Raw genomic sequence first — 24,293 nt, 5'->3', positions numbered from 1 at the left:
GCTGAGCCCAGTCAGAAAGAGGGGCCATATGGCTGCAGAACGCCAATCCTGGATGATAAATCCCAAGAGAGGGCATACAGAAAGGATCCCAAGAGTCCCTGGGAGGGAGAGTGAATGTCTAATTCAGCAGGACCAGGTAGGGGAGGGGATCGGGAGGGGGTTGTGGAGGAGGGTCCTTCCAGATGGGTAGGATTTCTGTGTATAGAATAGACAGGGATGAGCAGAGTGTAACTGATGGAGGGAACCACGGGGCTAAGAGGACAGGGGTGAAAAAGAAGAGACCATGTTTAGAGAAAGGACACTGCCCCTCGTGGCTGGAGGAGGAAGTGTGGACAGCAGAGCCGCAGAGCAGAGGCTGGGAGAGCGAGGCGAGTACCACAGGGCTTCTTGGTTTTCTTCCATTTTTTTTAAATTGGAGGAGAATTGCTTTACAATGTTGGGTTAGCCTCTGCTTTACAGCAACGTGAATCAGCTATACACCTGTGTATATCCCCTCTCTCTTGAGCCTCCCTCCTACCCAGCCCCCACTCTCTCCCCTCCAGGCCGTCACAGAGCACAGAGCTGAGCCCCTGTGCTGTACAGCAGCCTCCCACTAGCTATTTCACACACGGCAGTTTGTGTATGTCAGGGCTACTTTCCCAGTTTGCCCGACCCTCCTCTTCCTCCCCCTTCTCTTCCTGTGTCTACATGTCAGTTCTCTATGTCTGCATCTCTATTCCTGCCCTGCAGAGAGGTTCATCAGTACATTTTTCGAGGTTCCACATACATGCATTTTGTTGTTCAGTCATGTTCAACCCCCCATGAAATGCAGCACACCAGGCTTCCCTGTCCTTCGCTATGTCCTGAAGTTTGCTCAGACTCATGTCCATTGAGTCGGTGATGCCATCCAACCATCTCATCCTCTGTCACCCCTTTTCTCTTCAATCCATCAGTCTTTCCCAGCATCAGGGTCCTTTCCAATGAGTCAGCTCTTCGAGTCAGGTGGCCAAAGTATTGGAGCTTTAGCTTCAGCATCAGTCCTTCCAATAAATATTCAGGATTGATTTCCTTTAGGATTGACTGGTAGAAGGGAGACTGAGAAGGAAGCCAAACACACTTGGGTCTTGTAGAATGACACTGCAGCCTTGGATATCTCACCGTCACTCAGGTCTCCAGCAGACCCTAATTCTCAGAGGCAGAGGTGGGTTGGGAAGGACAGGGTGACTGGGAGCAGGCCCAGGAGGTGCAGATGGACACTCAGTGAACATGGGGGTGGGGCTTGACCTTCAGGACTGCTCCCCTGACTAGAAGAGTCTTAGAAAATATTTAGCCCCAGTCCCTCATTGGGCTTACCTGGTGGCTCAGAAAGTAAAGAATCCACCTGCAATGCAGGAGTCCTGGGTTCAGTCCCTCAGTTGGGAAGATCCCCTGGAGAAGGAAATAGCAACCCACTCCAGTATTCTTGCCTAGAAAATCCCATGGACAGAGGAGCCTGGCAGGCTACAGTCCTTGGAGTCGCAAAGAGTCAGACATGACTGAGTGGCTGAGCACAGCACAATCCCTTATTTTATAAGCAAGGAAACAGGCCCAGAGCTAGAAAGGCCTACACCAAGGTCACCCTTGGAACTCAGCTCTCCCAACACCCAGTCCACAGTGCTTCTACTCCCTGTTGTATTTCCACCTGGTGTGCAGGTGAAAAGTGCCAACGTGTCAGTGGTCCACCGTCTTCATCCCTTGTCTCAAGATCACTAGGTAATAGCTCACGTGCGTGCGCGTTAAGTCACTTCCGTCATGTCCAACTCTGTGTGACCCCATGGACTGCGGCCCGCCAGGCTCCTCTGTCCGTGAGATTCTCCAGGCAAGAATACTTGAGTGGGTTGCCATGCCCTCCTCCCAGGGATCTTCCCAACCTTGGGATCGAAACTTCGTCTCTTATGCCTCCTGCATTGGCAGGCAGATTCTTTACCACTAGCGCCTGGAAAGCCCCAGGTAACAGCTATATAAACCAGATTCTAGTACAGGTAGGGCATTAATTCTTCTATCAAGCTGTAGGTACTGACCTTCCCAGATAACACGTTTGCATTTTCACTAAGATCTTTCATGTCTAAAACCCACTGATGATGGAATTTGGGCCTGACTATAAAGGAGATCCATGAGGAATAAATCCACAAAACTTGGGCAACAAGTTTTGGGGGAGAATGGATACATGTATATGTATGACCGAATTCCTTTGCTGGTCACCTGAAACTACCACTACATTGTTAATCGGCTATACCCCAATACAAAATAAAAAATTTAAAGTTAAAAAAAAAATTGACCAGCAAGCCTAGGCCTGATGGGGATGCCCTTGTATCATTTCCTCCTGTTTAACCCCCAGATTTCCCAGCCTCTCATCTGTGGCCCTTTTCTGCAGGGTTTATAGCAACATCCCAAAAGGGGCTGAGATCTTCTGCCTCAGCGGGTGTAAGAATGCACATTAGGGTGTCCCCTGTTGTTTAGTCACTAAGCTGTGTCCAACTCTTTTGAGACTCCATAGACTGTAGCCTGCCAGGTTCCTCTGTCCATGGGATTTCCCGAGTAAGAATACTGGAGTGAGTTGCCATTTCCCTCTCCAAGGGATCTTCCTGACCCAGGGATTGAGCCTGAGTCTCCTGAATTGGCAGGCGGATCCTTTACCACTGGGCCTCCTGGGAAGCCCAAGGTGGCGCCTAACTACAAGACAAGTCTAGGCTTCAGAACTACACAAACCTGGGCTCATCCACTTTTCAACCTGTGGGAACTTGAGGATGTTACATCCAGCTACTGGACACAGTTTCTTCATCTGTAAAATGGGCCTGATGCTGCACACCCCTAAGATTTCTTTGAGGAAAAAATAGGAGATGGTGTGTGACGTGTCTGCCATGGGCAGATGCTGGATAAGTTAGTTCCCTTTGCTAGCCTATTTCCCAAGAAAGGATATGGTGTCCAGGAGAGGTTTCCAGGAAAAGGGCCCCCGAGGCTGCTTTTGGTGGCAGAATGATAGATTTTATCCAAGTCATCCCTCCTCCCTGACAGTGCCAATTGTCAGGCCTGGGACAGCCTCAGCCGTTGTTGCTGTGGAAATCTCACTAAGGAACATCCTAAGCTCTTTTCCTGGCTCAAGCCCCCCAGAACGGGTTCCCAACACCGCAGCACATACATGCCCTCTGCTATTTTCTCTTGGAACAAATAAAACCCGGCACCATGACTCATGATGGTTAGCAATAAATCACTACAGAAGCAAAGCCCAGGATACGACGAAACCACCTAACACACGAGAGAGAGGGAGAAAGAGAAAGAGAGAAACTGTAGTCTTTGGGGACATGTTGGCCAGGGGCCCAGGGCCAAGCCACCCAGCAGACCCTGGCAGTCGGGCAGCACATGGACAAGCAGCGAGTGAGCCACAAAGGGTTGGACGGTTATACAGACGTTTATCCTCACGGAGCTGTGGGCTCCGTCAAGCGCTCAGAAATACAAAGCAGCATTGAGAGCGGCCAAGGAGAGCCTGTCAGCCCCAGAACGCAGCGAGCCTGTAAGATGCAGCCTGAAAGTCGTCCTGCATCTCCAGATTTTCCTCTTCTATGTTAGCTTTCTCTCTCTCTTTAAAAAAAATAAAATAAAATACCGAAACAGCACAGGAAAGTTACAGACTTGAAGAGTATGTCAGCAAGAGCCTAGGTCACCTCTGACACACTCACAACCTGGTCAGCCAGAGACAGAGCCCAGGCCGGTCCTCAGGGCCATAGAATCCTGGCAAGGCAGGGAGCCAACTTCTATGTGCTCTCGGGGTACGAGACACACTCTCAATAGTGGAAACATTGAAAGGAAAGTCTCCTGGTTTCTAACCTCTAAGAAAGAGAATAAATCTAATTTGGGCAGTTCAGGGAAGCCAGAGGGATTTGCCAGCTCAGCATCTTTTCCAGCCTCCATCCCCTTCCTGGCCCCCACCAGCAGCCTGTGGGCTCCTGCACCTCCCTCCCTTCTCTGATGCCAGCGCTGTCCGTTTCGTGACTCTAAAGTCCTTCCTAATACCAGCACAGGAAAGGAAAGGGGTGCCCCTCTCTTGAGCTGAAGAGACACTGATGTTGAGATTCACTCCATCTTGAAGTGAATTTCTGTAATTTCATAAGCTTGAATTTTCGTGACTGTTATTCCATCACTCCTTGGCGCTCTATCCGCACTCACCATAGCCGACACCAGGGGGAGCAAGGCCTCCTCTCCAATCATCTGCTTCCCTTGGATGTCACCAAGACCTGCATCTGCTTCCATTTGGCTAAGCCATAAAATGTGAGACGCTAAACTCCTTACTGAAAATCACAAAGTGGAATAAACGTGACTTAAAGTTATATGCAATTAGAAAACAAATCAACATGCTCTGTGTGCTTTTTCCTCACTAATCTTGGTTGTGATCCATCACTAACCTAACCCTCGTTTTCTCCAGGCGTGGATAGAATACCTTCTTCTAACTTTCTCTGACTATTTCATGAAGAATCAAGGGCTCTTCAGGATTTCAAACTCTTGCAGGTGTTTATTCTTTTCTTTCAACAGCTTCCTTTCTACACAGCAGCAACACTCAGACACACAGCCAATGGCAAAAGCTTCTTATTGATAGAAGACCATCTTGAAAAGGTTCCTGTCATTCTCTGTGGAGTTCATAAACCCACCCCACTTTCTCTCTCCAAGTATTTCTTCCTAGTTTAGCTGTGAGGAATCATCCTGGGCCAATAATGCAGAGAGACAAAGAGAAAGAGAATGTATTGGGTTGGCCAGAAAGTGTTGTTTGGGTTTTTCCCCACTTGGACAAATCCAAATCAACTTCTTGACCAACCCAATAGAAAAAGCCTGTTAAGAGAAATGGAAAATGAAATGGAGTGTAGGGAAGAAGAGAGAAGATGGGATGGAGAGTGGGGAGCTAAGAGAGTAAGGAGAGTAAAAGGGGCTACAAGCCCCCAAGAGTAGGGCTTGCCTTTTACTTGTCTTTGCATCTCTGGTGCTTGGCACAGGCCAACAGGAGGAGAAGAGAATGGTTCTAGAGCTGGTTCCTAAATCTCAGGGAAGCCCAAAGCTGTTCTTGTTATAAAGAATCTGGGGGAAATGGCCACCCCCATGGGAGAGGTTGGCATTTTCTCTTTTTCTTTCCCCTGCAAACCTTGGAGGGGCCCAGCAGAAGCGAAGTCAGGCAGAGGGCAATGGGCAGTGGGTAGCAGATGGCAGCTTGCCCCTGCCCCCGGCCGCCTTCCCACTCCCCAGAATGGCTTTCCTGCGACAGCAGCCCCCCTCTGAGCTGTCCTCTGCCTCTCCCCAACTGCTGAGCCAAGGACTTTGTAACCCAGAGAGGATGATGTTTCCAAAAATGTCAAGATAGGCTTTGCTTCCAGTGGCTCAAGTGAGTCCACGGCCTTTGTTCCTCACGGCTTCTCAAAATAAGAGGAATGCTGTCAGAGTAGCCATTACTCACAGCCCGGAAGGAGGAGGAGGGAAAGCAATCTGAGCTTTAACCAGATGGAAGAAAGTACTTCGAAGGATTTTGCAGAGCCAGTGATTCCCCCAGGCAGCCAGGAGCTCCCTAATGGAACACAGGCTGGCTTCTGTGTATACTGCTCTCCGACACCCCATCCATCCCCCAGAGATGGGGAGAGGACCAGGCAGGAGAGAGGCCGAGGAGCTGCCCCTTAGCCAGCTGGGCGACCTGGATGAGAGACCTAGCTTCTCTGGGCTGCAGTTTCCATGGCTTCAACATGGGGCTGCTTCTCTCTTTCACAGGGCTATGGCGAAGATTAACCAAATTAATGTCAGAGGAAGTGCCTAGCACAATTTCCGAGACAACCCTCCCCCCAGACATTCATTCTTCGGTGAATTCGTTTATTTACTTGTTCATATAAAGTGCTTTGAAAGTAGATGAACACATGACCCAGTTTTGTCAACTGTTTCCTACTGGGGCACGCCGTCCCCAATTCCATTTTTTCAAAGGCTGATAATCAACCTGATAATATAATCTAGGGATTCCCAGGGCTGGCAGAACAGAACTTCCTGTGAAAGTTTAAAAACAAATACAGATTCCTCAACCCAACCCAAAACTTAACAAAAGTCAGACTCTCTAGAGGTAGGAATCCCCGGGCGAGGCTAATGCCCAAACAGGTTCTGAATCACTGAATCCTTTTTTAAGAGTCTGTGAGTTCTCATGGATTCTGAGGCTAGGTCCTTCCCAAGCTTGTGCAGAGAGTGACCCTCACTGCCTGAACCCAGTAGCGGGAATACAGGGACCAGAAAGCAGGTGGGGGTTACCTGATGCAGGGGATGAGGCAGAGCTCCCAAACATGTGGGCATCGCTGTCTACACTTCACGCCGCTTCAGATAGAGTTTTCTGGGCGAGTGAAGGGAGACAAGAGCAGGCTTGGAATGTCAGGGAGGTGTGGGTGGGTGGCGAGAAAGATGAGGGATGAATGATGCAAGCCCGGGTTGAGGATGACTTCACCACCAGCTCTGTGAAGACGGAAACTTGTCTGACCCTCTGGGCCCCTCTCAGGCCCAGCCTTTGCCACGGAAAGCACGTTAGATAACACACCTAAGTGCTTTCATCATCAGGACCCAGCTGTCAGTTCTCTCTGAAGGGAGCCCCTACCCCTTCTTCACCTGAGTGACTTCTACCTGCAAGCCTCCATCCAAGAGTTGCCTGCTCCAGGAAGCCTTCCCAGATAGCCGAGCAAAGGCGCCTGCACTGGGCCTCACCCACCTGCCCCACACACACAGTGCTGTCCTCCACCCCGAGGTCATCAGCTTTGGTCTCTCAGCCCCACCAGACAAAGGGTATGAACTCTGCCTCAATCTGCAGTGTCTGGCACACAGCCGATTCTCAACTATGTCTTTGGACTGAGCTTGTCCAAGCCTCTCTTTTTACAGATGAGGAAACTGAGGCCCTGAAGGAGCAGGTGGATCACCCCGGGTCACATAGCCCATCTGGAGATAGATCAGAGCTCTCCCTAGACAGGTCAACAGGCCCATGACCAAAAAATGGTATCTGTCCTTTCGCCTCCCAGCCCTCTCCCCTTTTCTACCTCAGCTGAGTCCACATGACTAGAGGGAAGATTGTGGACACAATCAGAATATTGTGTCCCAGTTGTGTCTCAGCCTCTACTCAGAGGATCTGGACATCCTCTGGGCCTTACTTCCTTCTCCAGTCCAATGGGACCACCTCTCCTTGTCCAGCTGCCTCCCCTAGCCATGGGCAGGATGAAATGAGCTGTTCAGTGTGTACACTGGTCACATAGAAAGTATCACCATCCTAATTATGAGCTAAAGGACGCATGCCACCCCCCAATTCCAAGGCCTCTTTCCTTGCTACCGCCAAGTACTACCGAGGAGCCATCAGACCAGTGCATACCAAGAAATTAAATGTGTACATTCCACTGAGAAACATCTGCCCACGCTATCACTGTGTTTATGTTTCATTTTCAGAGGAAAGAGTTGTGATAAACCTGGGTGATGGGGGAGATGGAAAAGACTCAGCATGCCTTGGAAAATCAAGCAAGGGTTTATCAGACATTTTGAAAAGAGAAAGGGGGATTTTTACACTGTGGCTGCAGCCTTTCTTGTGGGGGATGGGGGGCAACATCAGACCACAGCCATTTTCCTGGGGAGCTGGGCCAAGGGCATCCCAACACTGGTGGTCCATCTGCAGATGGTACCCGGAAGAGCTCAACACAGCTCTGCTACCAGCTACATCCCAAGAAACAGAATGAAGATTCAGCTTGTCTTTGCAAAATGAGCAGCTGCCTGCATCTGTCCATCTGTTGTTCACTCAACAGTTACTGAGACTTGACTGTGTTCAAAGTACTTTGAGTAGCACTAAGGGGGACATTTAAAGTTGCCTCTGCTAACTAGAGGCAAATTATCTGAAGGAAAGCAAAAATAGCCAGGAAGAGTACAAAGCATCATGAGAACTGAGAGAGATCTTTCAGCTAAAAGATCAAGGATGGCTTCCTGGAGGAAGAGGCACTGAAGAGCAGATAAAGGGAGTCAGTTCAGTGGTTTGTGATGAGGGGACTCCACACACAGAGCCAGGAATGAGAATGCCAAGTGTGGGGATAAAAGGACCAGCTGCCCTGTGAGACTTGGCATCAGGACATGAGGAGGCAAAGGGCATCCAGCTAGACAGCACAAGCTGGCCACTCTTTTCTTCACAGTCAGTGGGTCAGGCCCTCGTTTTCCCTTTAAATGGGTTGAAAGTGTGCTTTGCAGTCACCTGCTTCCCTCCCCTTTGGTCTTCTGTTCGAAGTTCTTCTGCACATTAGGAAAAAATGCTGTTTGGCTGCAAGCTGAGGAGGACCCAGAAATTCCCAAGAACAAAGCAGAGCGTCCAGCTTGCGAGATCAACAGCTGTGAGGATGCCTGTCAGCGGGCTCTGTGCCCAGGATGACAGGGCGGCTCCAGGGCCAGCCTGCACAATGACAGGCAAGCGCTCTGTGCCCACTCCTGGCATTGCTGTACATCACCACTGGGCACTGAGGGCTTTTTATTCATCAGTATCGATAAAGACCTTGTGTGCTGGGAAAAGTTTTTTTGATTTTTATTTATTTATTTTTGACTGTGCTGGGTTTTCATTGCTGTTCGTGGGCTTTCGCTAGTTGCAGTGAGCTGAGGCTACTCTTCGTTGCGGTGCATGGGCTTCTCATTGGGGTGGCTTTTCTTGTTGCAGAGCATGAGCTCCAGGGCTCACAGGCTCAGTAATTGCTGCACACAGGCTCTAGAGCACAGGCTCCGTATTTGTAGCGCACAGGCTTAGTTGCCCCAAGGAATGTGGAATCTTCCCTGACCAGGGATCCAACCCATGTCCCCGGCGTTGGCAGGCAGATTCTTAACCACTGGCTCACCAGGGAAGTCTCAGGGAAAAATGTTTAAGCACCTTAACAGTTTCCAATAGGAAAAGGGATGAAACAATTAAAATATTCATCAATAGGAGAATGATTAAAAAGAAAAAACACCAGGCAACCCTCTGGTGATTCCAATGGTAAAGACTCTGCCTGCAATGCAGGAGACCCAGATTTGATCCTGGGTCAGGAAGATCTCCTGGAGAAGGGGATGATAAACCACTTCAGTATTTTTGCCTGGAGAATTCCACGGACATAGGAGCCTAGTGGACTGCAGTCCTTGGAATCAAAAAGAGTCAGACATGACTGAACGACTAACACTACTACTATTACACTGTTACTACTACTATTACTATTACACTACTAACCAGTGTAAAGGATGAGACCGAGTTATTCTATCCATCTATACCAGGGCCACCCGTAACAGTGAGGGTCCTGGGTTGAGAAAACAAATGGGGGCTCCGGCCCATGGCCCATCATCTTTTCGTCTCACCTATAGTTCCCTCTTGGTGTTAAAGGGATCTCACACGTGTGGACACCCCACCCTATGTATATATCCAAGCTCTGTCCACACCCCTAGCAAGCAGTGGTGTGGTCCACCATCAGAAAGGCAGATCCAGGGAAGAAACCTGTCCTGAGCTGTTGGAGCTGACAATCCAGTGACCCAGAGTGGGGGGATATGGGCTCTGGACTCCTCTCCCCTTGACCCCTAGGACTCCTCACCCCATAGAAAGGGGCACAGCCAGAGAGGGGTCAGTGCAGGACCCAGGCAGGGGCCCTAGTGACCAGGTCTAAGTGTGGCATTGATATATACTGACATGAAAAGTATAAAATAATTAAGTGAAAACAGCACACTGCAGAACCATGTGTGTAGAGTGATTTCATTTTTTTTATTTCCTACATAAAATGCCTAGAAGTTTTTCTGCATCCCTGCTGCTAACAGTAGTTTCATCTATAGAGGGCTGGGTTGAGAAGGTTCGTGAATGGTCTTGCACATTATATATGTTCCACAGTTCTGTGCTGTGAATGTAATAAGCATGTATTATTTTTATAATCTGAATTCTTAATAGTTTTTGTGTCATACTTTTTTGCATCAATTAAAGCAGATACTTCTATGTGTTTCCTTATGACCAAAAGAAACAAATTTTTTTAAAAAAATCCAATCCTGGCTCATTCCTGGATGGTCAAGGAGGTTGTTGTGGTTGTGATCCCCATAATGTAGTAAAAATTCCTCAGACATGTTTCTTCACTTGTCCAGAGGGCCTCCTCTCTGCTTCTTCAGCAGGTCTCTCATACAAGGGCTTCCCATTCTGCCTGCACATCTGGGAGCTTCTGAAATTAGATTTTCAGGTCCCAGGCCCCAGCTGACTGAATTAGTTTTCGAGACATTGTGCCCAGGAATCTGCATTTGTAACTCCCCAGGTGATTCTGATGACCAGAAAGGCCTGGGTCCCCCCACCCTTGAAACCCTGGGTGATCAGTAGCCCAGGCAGTGGTTCAGTCCCATTCGGTAGATGAGAACGCTGAGGCCCAAGGCAGTTAACAGCCTTGTCTTAGACCAGGATGTGCAGTCTGTGGTTCCTCTTCTAGAGCTGGTTCTCCTCTCCCAGCTGAGTTAACAGGTGTTGGAAGAAAAAAGAAGGCCTGCTGTCAGTGGTCCCAGTTGCAGGCTATAGGATTACAATGTATAGGATTACACCAGGCCGGAGAAGGCAATGGCACCCCACTCCAGTACTCTTGCCTGGAAAATCCCATGGACGGAGGAGCCTGGTAGGCTGCAGTCCATGGGGTCGCTGAGGGTCAGACACGACTGAGTGACTTCACTTTCACTTTTCACTTTCATGCACTGGAGAAGGAAATGGCAACCCACTCCAGTGTTCTTGCCTGGAGAATCCCAGGGACAGGGGAGCCTGGTGGGCTACCGTCTATGGGGTCACACAGAGTCGGACATGACCGAAGTGACTTAGCAGCAGCAGCAACTACGCCAGGCATTTAGCTAATTTGTTCAACAACTATATTTGAAGGACCTAATCTGTGTCAGGCACTGTCTGGGAGCTGGAGTGTTTAGAGCTGCCAAGCTGACCGACAAGGTCCTAGCTCCCTAGCAGTTCAAATCCTACTGAGAGATAACAATGATTAAAAGACAGCATCTGAGAGTGCAAAGTGCTATGAGAAATATAAGGCAAGGTGGGGAGGTAACAGGTAATCAGGAAAAGCATCTTTGGGAAAGTGACATTGGAGCTGAATCCTAAATGATGACCCATCTGTGCACAGCATTCTTAGCAGCCTTGGTAAAAGTGGGGACAGACTGGTGATCAGCAATGAGAAAATATAGCACCTCGGAAGACCTGGTGAAGAGGGTGGATTTTACTAGAATGGCTGTGGGGCTTGAGCCAACGAAAGTCGTGGTTGCCATGCCTCTGTTTCCCCTACATGATGCTTCTCAAACATGAAGTACCGCATCCCCTGGAGGGCTTGTTAACACACAGATGCGGGAACCCACCTATGGCTTCTATTCTCCTCCTTGTTGGGCACAGGTAGGGCCCAAGATGATGCATTTCTAATAAGCTCCTGGGGAGGCAGACGCTGCTGGGATGGGAAGCATCTTGAGAACCACTGCTGTGTTGTAATGGCCTGTTGGCTGCCCGTCTCCCCCACTAGGCTGGAGGCCTCCTGAAGGCAGAGACTGCATCGTGTTCACCGTCCTGCCCTCAGCGCATTCATAGGAGTTCAATAAGTGCGGAAGATTCAGTGAACGAATGAGGGTGTGGGGCACCAGCCACACGAAACAGTATCTGTAAAGGCCTTAGAACGCACATGCATTATGTAACTGTATTAGTCAGGGCTCCTCAGAGAGACAGAACAGATAGGTGGAGAAAGGGAGAAAGAGATTATAAGGAGTTGGCTCATAAGGTTATGGAGGCTGGCAGTTCCCCAGATCTGCAGTGTGAGTCAGCACATTGAAGACCCAGGAGAGCTGATAGTGTAGTTCCAGTCTGAAAGCCACCAGGCTGGAGACCTAGGAAGAGCCGACATTTGAGTCCAAGGCAAGAAAAAGTCAATGTCTCAGCTCAGAGGCGGTCAGTCAGGATGGATTCTCTCTTATTCAGGCGAGGGTCAGTCTTTTTGTTCTATTTGGGCCTTCAGCTGATTGCACAAGGCCCACCCACGTTGGGGAGGACAATCTGCTTTCCTCAGTCTACAGATTTAAATAGTAATCTCACCAAAAACACCCTCACAGACACACCCAGAATGCTGCTTGACCGAATGTCTGGATGCCACCTTGGCCCAGTCAGGTTGGCACAGGGACTGAACCATCACAGTGTGCACGGTTGCTCAAGATACACCCAGTGGATCCTCATGTCTGAGGAGGGGTTTATGGACGAAGGAAGAGTAAGAAATGTGCTGGCAGACAGAGGAGTTATTCTCCTGGCCTCCAGGAGTCCAGGCCTACCAGGCATCTGGGCCACAGTGGAACCACAAGCCCCTCCAACCAGCCCAGGGAGCCCTGGAGGTGCCAATTCCCCTCGGCAGGTCCTGGGGGTGGGGAGAGCTCTCCCTTCACACCCCACCCCCAGCCAGGCCAGGGTGTGCTGTGCTTAGCACTTCCCCGGCCCCATCTTGAACACATTAGCCCCCATACTCAGCTGGCTGGAGGAGGTTACATTTTCCATGGAGAGAGAGGGAGAGAAACAGCCTTGCTAGAGGAATAGTCTCTCTTTGTTCCCTTAAGCTCTCTGCTCCTCAAGTGGGAGCCCCTCCCTGATGCCTCGATCTGATTTCAGTGAAGGAAATGAAGCCAGAGAGAAATGGAACAGAGGGCCTGGAGGGAGTGTGAGTGGAGGAGGGGTGCTGGAGAGAGGAGCAGGCGAGGAAGAGAAGAGTCTCCAGGGAGCAGGCCCAGCTGGCTGGGTGGGGGAGGGCCGCCCTCTCCACACGCTAGCTGCTGCCCCGCTCCCGGAGCTGGGCTTTCTGAACTTGCCCGTCCTTCACGATGGTGGACAGAGCAAAGACTTGCAGTCCCAGCTCTGAAACTGACCAGTGTCCCCCACAGGCCTGTCACATCCCCCTTCTGAGCCTCAGATACAGTCTGTCCTTTCAGCTCCAAAACTGTTCTGGTGATCAAAATCAAATATGTTCAATTGCATCAATTATCCTTCAATTTAAAGTAAATTTAAAAATTTTAAAATGATTCATTAAAGTAAATAGTTGATGATAATTGGATTTCCTGGGATGTGAGGTCCAGGTCTCACAGTGAGGGGCAAAGAAGCTGATCAGGGAGGGGATGAAGCCCACATCTTGCCTCTACAAGCCAGTCCAGGCTGGTCTCTGACTCAGGACCTCCTCCAGGAGCAAGCCCATTCTTTGAAGATGTCCTCTTTCCTTCTCCAACAGCTGGTGGCCTTTTTGGTCCCGTGGCTTCTGCTGGTTCCATCTACTGGGGAGCTAAACTGCTCACAACTGCCTCCCCAGACACAGCCAGTAAAGGCCAAGCTGAGCCTAGACACTCAGCCTCTTCCACCCTCCAGGGCTTGGAGTGGGGGGCACTGCCCTGGGAGTCAGGATACCCTGCACCCATCCTACTCTGCCACCATCTCCTCTGAGTTGTCAGACACAATACTTCCGATGCCTCATTGGGATATGACAAACCTAGCCCAAGGAACCTCTACATTTCCTCCCAGCTCTGATGGTCTGCAAGGCCAGTTACCAGGTAACCAGAAACATCTGGGGTACAGGGCTTCCTGTCCAAGGCGCTGTTGTAACTGGGATGCACGTAGAACAAAAGGATCTCTGTTTCCACAAGGCTAAAACTGAGGGCAGTTTATGCACTCAGTGAAACAACCAGAGAGAAATAATATACATGGTGTCGGCAAGTCTGCCCACCACTCACGCATTAAGTATATGCCCCAGATGGATCGTGAGCTGGAGGATATGAATCTGCTCCTCTCTCACTGCTCCCGGATGCTGTGTTCCTCTTTTAGCATGGTATTATATGGAATTTCTAAGGGTAATTTTTACTATGTGCTTTTGGGTTTGGGGGTTTAGGTTTTTTGGTTGTGGTTTTTTGTTTTTGTTTTTTTTTTTTTGCCTTACACACTCTATTTAGGATATTTTCAGTTACAAGTACCTAAAAACTGTGATTTAGATTTATATAGTAAAAAGTAGTTATTGCTTATGTATCTGAAAAGTCCAGCAGCAGCATGCTTCAGGTACCGTTTGATCCAGGGGTTCACAGTATCATTGGAATTTCAGCTCTTTCTCTTGATGCTTCTCTCACTCCTTCCTCTCTCAGTACATCAGCTCGTGCCCCTCCTCAGTGAGGTGGCTGCTAGCAGCTCTGCATCTGTACACTGTGTCATCCGGAGAATAGGGACGACTTTGGTCCCTAAGGCCCAAGAGGAGGTAGTGAGATTGGGTTGGCTTACATGACTGACCTGCCCTGACTCAGCCACTTCAGTCCAAGGATAACACTGGCCTGGCCTGCAGTGTCTGCTCGGTCCCTACAACTAGAAATGGAGCCAGCTTTCCTGGATCCACAGACAGAAATGAGGACTGTTGGGAAAATGGAAATGGAAAACTAGGGAAGCAAGCAATATTGACTCTAAGTGGGACTTGGGTCACATCATTGAACCTCTATGCACAGAAAACATTTAACTTCTCAGCAGCCCTTTTCCCAGGCAATGAATCTGGAGGCTCCTCTTAGGCCTGTTGTTGTTTAGTCTGATACTTTTTCATCTCCATGGACTGTGACCCCTCCCACACCCTCCCCCCCCTGCCCCTCCCCCCGCCGGCCCCTCTGTCCTTGGGATTTCCCAGGCAAGAATACTGGGGTGGGTTGCCATTTCCTTCTCCAGGGGATCTTCCCAACCCAAGGGTCAAACCCACACCTCCTGCATTGGCAGGCAAATTGTTTATCAATGAGCCACCAGGGAAATCCCCTCCTGGGCCTGAGGCAAAACCAAAACCTCTTGAAGTTGCTGCTGCTGTAGACTGTCAGACAGAAGGTCAGATCTGTCCCTGGGGACCTTTTACCCTGAGTTTCAAGACCACCCTAAAGGGATGGTCTGCTAGGGCAGATAAGGGCATCTCCGCCCTGAAGGAATTGTGATGCTAAAACACTGGCCATAGCCGGCAGCAGGGATTTCATGCTGGTTTATGTGGGAAAGCCTGGGCTAACCAGCGAAGGTCTCCTGGAACAGATGGGACTTTGTGCTGGGTCTTAAAGGGAGGTCTCCAGGGTGGGGTCTGCACCCTACAGGGGATGCACAGGACAGCATACTGGAGTCTACAAATAAAATGACTATTTTTATTTAGGTTTATCTGAAAAAAATAGGATTACTGATGTTCAGTACACAGATTGGCAGCTGTGCACTGGTGTAATCAACATGTAAATTTACACACCTTTTTTCCCCCATCAGTTCAGTCATTTCAGTTGCTCAGTTGTGTCCGACTCTTTGCGACCCCATGGACTGCAGCACGCAAGGCCTCCCTGTCTATAACCAACTCCCAGAGTTTACTCAAACTCATGTCCATTTAAGAGGTTCAGAGATTAAATTGCCTTGAAGGATGGAACCAGGGCTGAGGTCCCCATCAGGCTTTGTTGGAGAGGGTGTGAGGTAGGGATCCAGGGGCCCTTCTCCTAGGCCATGTCCTGCTGGGATCCCAGGGGCCTGGCATGCAGCAGGGCCGCATCCTGCCTGCCTCAGTTGGCCATCTCCATAGTAAGCGCCTCCCTTTGCAAGGCCCTGCTTAGAAAGCAACCACCAGGGACTTTCCTGGTGGCCCTGTAGTTAAGAATCTGCCTGCCAACTTAGGGGACACAGGTTCGATCCCTAGTCCAAGAACTAAGATCCTATATGCCAGGGGGCAACTAAGACTAAGACCGGGCGCCACAATGACTGAACCTGCATGTTGCGACTACTGAAGCCCTCGCATTCACGCTCTGCAACAAAAGAAGTCGCCGCAATGAGAAGCGCGGGGGAGGCGGGGTGGCAGGCAGGACACGGCAACCAGAGGAAAGACCACGTGCAGCAACCAAGAGCTGGTGTACTGCACCTCAAGGAAGACCAGTGCAACCAGAAAAGAATAATGAATAAAAAGAAAGCGACCACTGGGAGGGGCCCTTCAGGTCTGCTCCCATCTGAGCAGCCCGGCTCCCCGCCTCTACGGGAGGAAGGCTGGGAGCCCACAGCCCATGAGTCACGCTCTGTGGCCCATGGAAAGGGCCTGATGCTTGCCACGACCTTTGGGGTTTGCCATCTGGTGCCCACGCCAGAGGGTATAGGGTGTCCAGCCCCTGGGAAGCGCAACAGGCCTTGAGGCTACAGATGGCTATATAAGGCTGAGGCTGCCGGAGTGGCAGGGGTGCCAGACCCCAGGAGCAATTTGGCTGGTCGTGGGGGTGACGCAAACATTTCCCCTGCTCTTCGGCAGTTATCCCGCCACTGAGACTGAATCATATTCTCAAAACCTCAAGCCTGACGGGCACACGTAATGTCGAGACTCAAGAATGGCAAAGAGGGCTGACCCAGCAGCACCCCCAACCTTCATGACAAAGAAATATTTGGGGCAACACAGAGAAAACTGCCCCGGAACTAGTCCCAGCTCTGCCATTAACAGACCATGGGACCCGCGTCAGCTCACCTCTCTGGGCCTCAGTTTCTGCGTCTGTACTATGGGGACAGTAAGCCCTGTCCTGCTGCTTCAAGCAGTGCCAAGGACCCTAGAGGAATGATGTTTGGGAGAATGGGGCTGGGAGGTTGGGGGTGGCCCTTGTTCATTGAAAAGGACACAGTCCCTCTTCAGATAAATCTGGGGTCAAGACAACTTGGTGCATTTACCAAGTTAGTTGCATGTTGGCCATTTCCAGGACAGATAACTTCTAGGAAGGCTCCAGTCTTCATGTGGAAGTAACTAGTTATACCCACTCCTGGTCATTGATGCCATGTGGCATCTGTGAGTCCCCACGGTGATCCTGGGAGGTAAGCAGTGCTGGAGTTATTAACACATTTCACAGCCAAGAAAACCAAGGTCAGTGAATTTCTTCCAGGCTGCACAGCAACCCCTAGACTCGGCCCCAAAGATCTTGCTCTGCAGTGGGGGCCCACCAAGCTGTCCATGGGGCTTCAGCATTTCACTATGTAAAATGGGGAGAGTTGTGAGGAGTCCGCTTTCTCAGGCAGGACAGGGATCACTTTTCTAGAAGATGGCCAGGTTTTGCTTTTTCTAATCTAGAACCTGCTGTGCTTGATTGTGTTCCTCGAAGGCATGCTTTCCAGAAAAGCATGTTCCCAGAGGGAACATCCCTTCGGGACACTTGGTCACAGACCAGGTTGGCCTTGAGTACGGGAGCAGCCAGAAAAGCAAGCGTGGAGCTCAAACTTTCAAACTTTGTTTACTGACCTCGCTCTCGCTTTGGCTGGAAAAACATTCAGCAGCCTTGACCACACAGTCACGTGCAGAATTAAGTGGCCAAGTATCACGTCGTCTAGACAAGTAGATTTTACGAGTCCAATTAAGTCCTGCCAATCAAAAATAGTCATGCTTAATAAGTGGATATATTTAGAATCTGTCATTATCTGGCCCCCAGGGGGAAACCTCAGCTCTTATTTCATAGACTTAATTTCAAACAGAGCTCTGTTAACTCCTACTTCGGACCTTAGTTCTCTCCTGATGGCTCAGAGCAGTGGGTGGGAAGCGGGCAGGAGGATAACTGACTCTAAGAAGCCATGTACGTCTTATGTCGCCTGAACTTCAGGTCCATCCCTTTTCAACAATCTTAAGCCAGAAAATGAGCGATTGCTTCTTCTCTGGCTCATGTTGCCAGAGGTGGGAAGCTGCTGGGAGAGCAGGGCTCCAGAACGGTCTCTTCCCTCGCAATGTGTCACATGCCCCTGTGCCCCTCGGGGTCTGGAAGACACCAGGGATGTGTGAGCCATGGCACCTCCTGCCAGGACAGCACAGCTGTGCCTGGGAGCTTCTGGGTCACTGTCGGCACCAGGACCTGAGCCGAGCAGGCAGCTGGTGGCTGAGTGAGGGGCTGGCACCCAAAGCCTAAAGGGGTCCAGACATGCCAGAGGCAGGTGGTGCCAAAAGGAAACAGTGCCCGCTTTAAGGATTTTGCTTCCTGTCTGCACTAGGGCTCTGGTTGCCTGCTGGTGGGCCCCTCTGGGCCACCTCCAAAGATGCTGGTGGGCCAGGGATGAGGGATAGAGGGGCCTCTGGGGGCGCTCTAAGGGGAGGGCAGGGACCATCCAGATGGCAGCGGGATTCTCCCTGGACTTGAGGGATGATGGCACTGCTGGGGCTTGGCCAGGTCAGGAGGAAGTAGTTGCTCTTTCTCTAGAAATACGTGTGCATGTAAGCAACATGCATTGATTTCCAGTGTGTGCATCACAAGTCAGCACAAAGTAGATGGCTTCCCAAAACAGAAGTTTCCTCTCTCACAGTTCTGGAGGCCAGACCTCCAGAATCAGGGTGTCGGCAGGCTCTGCCCCACCATCTGAAGGATCTAGGAGAAATCGTCCTTACTTACTCCAGCTTCTGGCGGCCCCAGGCATTCTTGGCTGGTAGCAGCTTCACTCCTAGCACTGTCTCCATTTCACATGGCTTCTTCTTGTCCCAGGGTCTCTCCTCTGTGTGTCTCCTATGAGAACACATCACTGAATTGGGGGCCCACCTGGGTAATTCAAGATGACCTCTTGAGATCTTTAACTACAATTGCAAAAACACTTTTCCCAAATAAGGTCACAAAGACAGAAGCTCAAGGGCCAGTTCAGTGGCCACCCCTGGCCGCTCTTTAGCCCGTCTGGCTGCCTCTCCCCCACAAGCCCCAAGCAAAGACTTGGTACCTCAGGGGACAGCCGTGAACACTGTACAATGTGCCACAGCCCCTGGGTCCCCAGCCGAAAGACTGTCACATGAGGTGAAGAACGAGGTCCCCCAGAGGTAATGGCAGATGGCCAAGACCCCAAATCATCCTTCCTCTGCCCAAATGATCCTTCTTACCACCCTCCAACCATCTGGCAAGCTCATATTCATCCATTAAGATCCAGCAAAAGCACACCTCCTCCAGGATGTCTGCCCTGCTCTCTCCTTGCAGGGACAGCTTCCATCCCATTTGCTGCTGGACCCATGTGGTCTTCATCCCTGTGTCTCCCGGCCAGGCCTGGCCAGGCCACAGCGTCCCTCTCCCAGGAGTACGAAGGTCTGGGTCTGAGGAAGTTCTGCAGGGGCTACCCCTCCAGGATTCCCTCCACCCTCCCTACCCCAACCTCCCCTCAACACAGCCCTGCAGATTCCATCCTTTGCCAGGAAGGAGAACCTCTCCTAGCATCTTCACTTGTCTTCTTTTCCTTCCCAGGTTGGTCGTTGGCGCCCCACTGGAAACTAACGGCCATCAGAAGACGGGAGACGTGTACAAGTGTCCAGTGACTCAAGGGAACTGCACCAAGCTTAACCTGGGTAATGTGGGCTGTCCACAAGGAGGCCAACCATTGTCCAGATCGAGGCAGGCACTGAAGCACGTCCCCGCCCCCAGAAACACTGGTTTCTCGCAGCTGGTTTCTAGGAGCTGACCCAGCTGGTATTGCTGCCCCCATTTTACAGATGAGGAAGCTGAGGCCAGAGAGAGAAAGCAACTTTCTCACAGTCACACAGCTTGTCAGGAGCTGACCAGGATTCACACCCAGGTCTTCAGTGTCCCAGGCCGTGGCTCTTTCTGCTTCATCCACGGCCCCTCAACATGGGAGCAGGAACACCTCCTATCTTTTTTTTTCTTTCCTGACTTTGAAATAACAATAATGGCCAACATTCGTATGTCTTCCAAAAAGTTTGTTTGAATATTCCTGTAACATCTTACGGAAAACCCCAAGCAAGGTTTTTTGGCCAACTCAATATGCGTTCACCTAATGCTAGACACTGGTTTAAGCACTTTTGTGTATTTTTGACTCATTAAATCCCAACAACAACAATATGCGACGTAATCATCAACAACAGCCAGTGGAAGTGAGGAGACCTGCCTGGGGTCAGCTAATTAGCTGCAAGTCCAGGACTATGACCCAGGCAGTCTGCAGCCACCCTGTAACCTTTAACTGCGCAGCACTGCTTTTCTGAAATGATGACTCTCTTCCTCCCAGCAGAGCTCTGGGCCCAAGGCAGAGGCTGTGCACAGCCTCAAGGGCTCCCAGTCTCTGCGTCCACACCCCTCTGTGTGAATGCAGTCCACTAAGGCATACACACCACTTCTCTAAAGCATTTCTGCTTTGTCCTAAAGATCTGACAGTGGCCAGGCCTTGGGCTGAGGTCCCACGTGGGATAAGCCATGATTCCAGGACTGACGTTCCCCGGGGTAGGGCTCTCGGCCTCCCGCTCTTCCAGGAGGGGAGCCTCCATCCTAGAGGACTGGGCTGCGGCCCTCTGGGGAGGCTGTGGGGGGAGCCGGGCCTGGCGGAAGAGATGGCAGAGCTTCAAGAGAGAAGCAGATGGATGAAAAGTCTACATCAAAGAGAAAGCCCCAGAACCCAGATCCCTCGGGCAGCCAGCTGTCCCAGCACACAGCGCTCAATGTCATGCTGGCCTCATCTATGACAGCGCAGTAGGTGGTAGTTCAGACCCCAGCACAGCCGTGGCCCAGGCTTCATGAGGAAACGGTCCAGGGCGGGCAGGAGCTAGGCTGGCAGCTCATGGATCCCGGTCATCACCTCCCTGAGAGCCCAGGCTCCCTAAGAGGCCATGCTGGGGTCTCCTTCTAGCTGTATAGTTTCCTCGCTGTGCATGGGGAGCCCACATGCTCTTTCTGAGCCGACGTTCACTCATGTGTGACCCTAGGATCCACTTCTGGTCTCATATGTCCCCAGCCTCTCATGAGCACCTAGTGCATACCAACCATTATGCTAGTTAATGGGGATACAGCAGGAACAAGGGGCCAAGGGCTCTGCTGGGAAGGTATGGTAAGTGAGGAGACAAACTAGAAAGCACGGCCATCCCAGGTGAGGAGACATATTATGTGATGAACCAGGGGTTGTGATAAGAGAGGCTGGGTGGGGAGGAGGTAGGAAGCGGGTTCTCCTTGGCAGGAGCTCTGGAGTGGGGTGGTCGAAGAAGCCTTCCCTGAGAAGGTAACTTTTGAGCAGACGTCCGATGATGAATCAGTCCAGCAGGACCAGAGCATTCCAGGCAGAGGAGAAGCAAGTGCAAAGGTCCTGGAACAAATGAACTTGCTCTGTTGGAGGATGGAAAGAAGTACTGTGTGGCTGAGGCAAAAGAAGCAGGCAGGTGTTGGGAGGCATGCACACAAGCCTGGGGTCTGGGCCACCAAGAAAAACCCCCTGGTCCAGTTGGGAACCAGATACATGAATCCATCATTTAATAGTTTCCTCTACTGCTGTGGTTTCCAAGGTGGACCTGATTTCCCTCCAAAGAAGGAGGAGCCTAAACTGGCAATGGCAGACATAAAGCCATCAGACTCTGGAACTGGGGCTCAACGTGTGAGGCAGTGGGCAGTGAACAGCATGGAGGCCAAGGAAAAATACTAGTCCAGGAGCACCTCACTTGAGGAGTTTTTTTTCCTCCCAATGAGGAGGTAGGAGGACCATCTGCCAGTTTGTCCTTATCCACACAGTGGAAAATGCAAAGCAGGAAACCTGAGTTCTGGGTTTTCCTTTGGCAGCTCCAAGCTGCTATCCCCACTGAGCCAGGAATGTTCTTTCCTTTCTCTCCAGGGAAGTGAATGTCGGTCACTCACACCTCAGTGTTGCAGAGTCTACTTACCTCCAGCACTTTCTTCCCAAAGCCTGGATGAAGTCAGGGTTTTCATGAGGGGCGGGTGCTCATGGAGGGAATGTGATTCTGGAAGGCAGGCCCTGTGTGAGGAGGAACTTGTGCCCCAGCCCCTCACACAGACCCGCGGAGAAGGAGGTTAGTCTCCCTTGGTCAGAGAGAGGGAGTTAGTGACTGCGTCAAGTCCATGATTAGCAGAAGCTGGACCCCAGTCCGAGGCTCTTACTCCAACACAAGGGTCTTCACCACCATGGCATCTGGGCCCACAGTTTCAGGAAGGACTTTAGTCATTGAGGCAAGGAAGGGAGAGAGGCAGCGGGGTCAGGATGGGGCACCGCTTTAATAAATGAAGAGCAGAATTCTCTAAGCCCCTGAGGGGAGAAAGTGGCCCAGTTGGGGTTTGGAGCTTCCTCTCCAGACTTCTCACTCCCTACCTCTGCCACCAGGCCCTGCAGGCAGATGGGGAAACTCAGAATGCGTAACATTGGCTATCCTGGATTCAAGTCCCTGCGTTATCGTTTACCGGTGATTGACATTATATTAATGGAAGTCATCACCCCTTGCGTGGGCCTCTCAGGTGGCTCAGTGGTAAAGAATCCACCTGCCAATCCAGGATACACTCAAGTTTCGATTCCTGAGTCGGGAAGATCCCCTGGAGAAGGGAATAGCTACCCACTCCAGTATTCTTGCCTGAAAAATTCCATGGACAGTGGGGCCTGGTGGGCTATAGTTCAAGGGGTCATGAAGAGTCAGACGCAACTTAGCAAATAAACAACAACAAAACCCCTCTGCACACCTTGACTTTTCCCTCTATAAAATGGAAATGGTGGCCCCTGGAATGCCCAGGATCAAGAGGGGGTCCTGGGAGGGTGGGGGCGGGCGGCACTTTGTAAGTGATAAAGCATCATAGAAGCACCAGGGTTATTAGTATGATTTTCTCTCTAGTTTGTTTGGACAGAAAAAGAAAACAATCCCAGGCACTGGTAGCACAGCCAAGAGGGGCTGGATTTCAAAAGGAAACTTACTACAAACTACAGGAAACCAAGGGGAAAAACAGCAAACACAGTGGCCTGTCCCCAGCCCACAGAGCTGCCGGCCGTCTGAAGTTCTGGCCTCTGCCCGCGCCTGGGCCCAGGTCCTGCTGGCCTGGGCCCCAGAGGGCTGGCCGACTCTTCACACTTCCAGTCGCCAGCAGAGCTAAATGTCCTTAGAGATCACACCCCTCCCCTCAAGCACAGAAAACATCTAGGCTCTGTTCACAGCACATGAGGACTGCTTGCTGGGGCTTAGCAAAATGCCCAACTCACTTTCCCCTAAACTCTAAGCTCTGGATTAGGAGATGGAAAGCCCTGTCATGTGCTCCCTGTGCGACTCTGGGCAGCTTGCTTGGCCTCTCTGAGCTTCATATTCCTCATTTCACACCGAGTTGAGAGGAAGTAATCAGACAACCTTAGGGCAAGGCCTTAGTAAACCGTGAAGGGCTCACTGATCTGCAGACGAGTGAGGGTCCAGAGGGGCAGGCAGATGGGAGAGGACCCTGCTTGCCTCTGCCTTGGGCCCCTCTGGCAGCCAGTGGCAGCAGCAGACACTGGGCGGACGGCGGGCGGGAGGGACTGCAGGCTGAGCCTCTCCATTCCACCCCAGGAAGGGTCACCCTGTCCAACGTGTCCGAGAGGAAAGACAACATGCGTCTCGGCCTGAGCCTGGCCACCAACCCCAAGGACAACAGCTTCCTGGTAAGAGCCACCCACCGGCCCTCTTTCTAATCCCTAGCCCTTCCAGCCCACACAGGCCCTCTGCTCTGGGCTGCAAGGGACATGGGGTGGCTGAACATGCCTGCCCACCAGACTACCTGTCCCTGCGCACACCAGGAGCAGCCCCTCCTCCAGCCTGTACCATTCTGCCTACTGCAACCTAAACTTTTTCGCGGGACAATTCAGACAAGAAAAAGGACTGAGCCCTTTTGTGTACATTCCCTTTGGAGGTGGGGAGAGCATGGAGCAGAGAGCCTAAAAAAGAACAGGGATAAAGATTATTAACAGTCCAATAGGGTGTGGGGGGCTATCCTGTTCTTTGGGGAGCCCAATGTCCAAGGCAGAGGCCGAATCTCCGCTCTAGAATTGATGAAAGAGTTAGGACACATCACGCACCCTGAGAAGACTTGGAACGGAAGTCATAAATGAGTGACTGCAGAGTTTCTACAACAGAGGGAAGGATAAAGAGGGGCAGGCCACCTGAACTGCACGGGGGATCAGACAGGAAGGTTTCCTGGAGAATGTTTCTGTTTTGTTTTTAAAGAAGAAACTAGTCTTAGCAAGGAAGAAAAAGGAGTACTTGGGCTGAGGTGGTAGATATATTCATTCATTTAAACTATTTTTTGAGTTCTTACAATGAACTGAGCCTGATGCTGGGCACTGGGGATTCAGCAGTCGGCAGAACTCCCTGCCCTCCTGAAGCTTCCATTCTGTTGGGGGGTATGATGATAACAAATGAGTAATATGAACATGCTGTTGGGACAGAAAGTCAGCGGTGCTGGGAGTTCTCTGCACCCACTCAGGCGCGCATATGCAAGCTTTGCACACAGTGGGCGGGTGCAGGTGGCCTGATTGACACTGCCCTCCCCTTGCCACCATGAATGTGGGTGATGCT

The 24,293-nt window shown here is 51.0% G+C and overlaps 1 protein-coding gene across 1 annotated transcript in view; it reads left to right on the top strand.

Annotated features, from left to right (window-relative positions):
• Positions 1-24,293, top strand: part of ITGA11 (integrin subunit alpha 11) — a 136,161-nt gene that overhangs the window by 48,631 nt on the left and 63,237 nt on the right. The window contains exons 3-4 of the mRNA XM_069597661.1: positions 19,228-19,328; positions 23,289-23,380. Coding sequence (XP_069453762.1) covers positions 19,228-19,328; positions 23,289-23,380 — 193 coding nt within the window. The remainder of the gene's footprint in view (positions 1-19,227; positions 19,329-23,288; positions 23,381-24,293) is intronic.

Source organism: Ovis canadensis, chromosome 7 (genome assembly GCF_042477335.2).
Source record: "Ovis canadensis isolate MfBH-ARS-UI-01 breed Bighorn chromosome 7, ARS-UI_OviCan_v2, whole genome shotgun sequence".
Classification (NCBI taxonomy): domain Eukaryota; kingdom Metazoa; phylum Chordata; class Mammalia; order Artiodactyla; family Bovidae; genus Ovis; species Ovis canadensis.
This window is presented reverse-complemented; position numbering and strand designations above follow the sequence as displayed.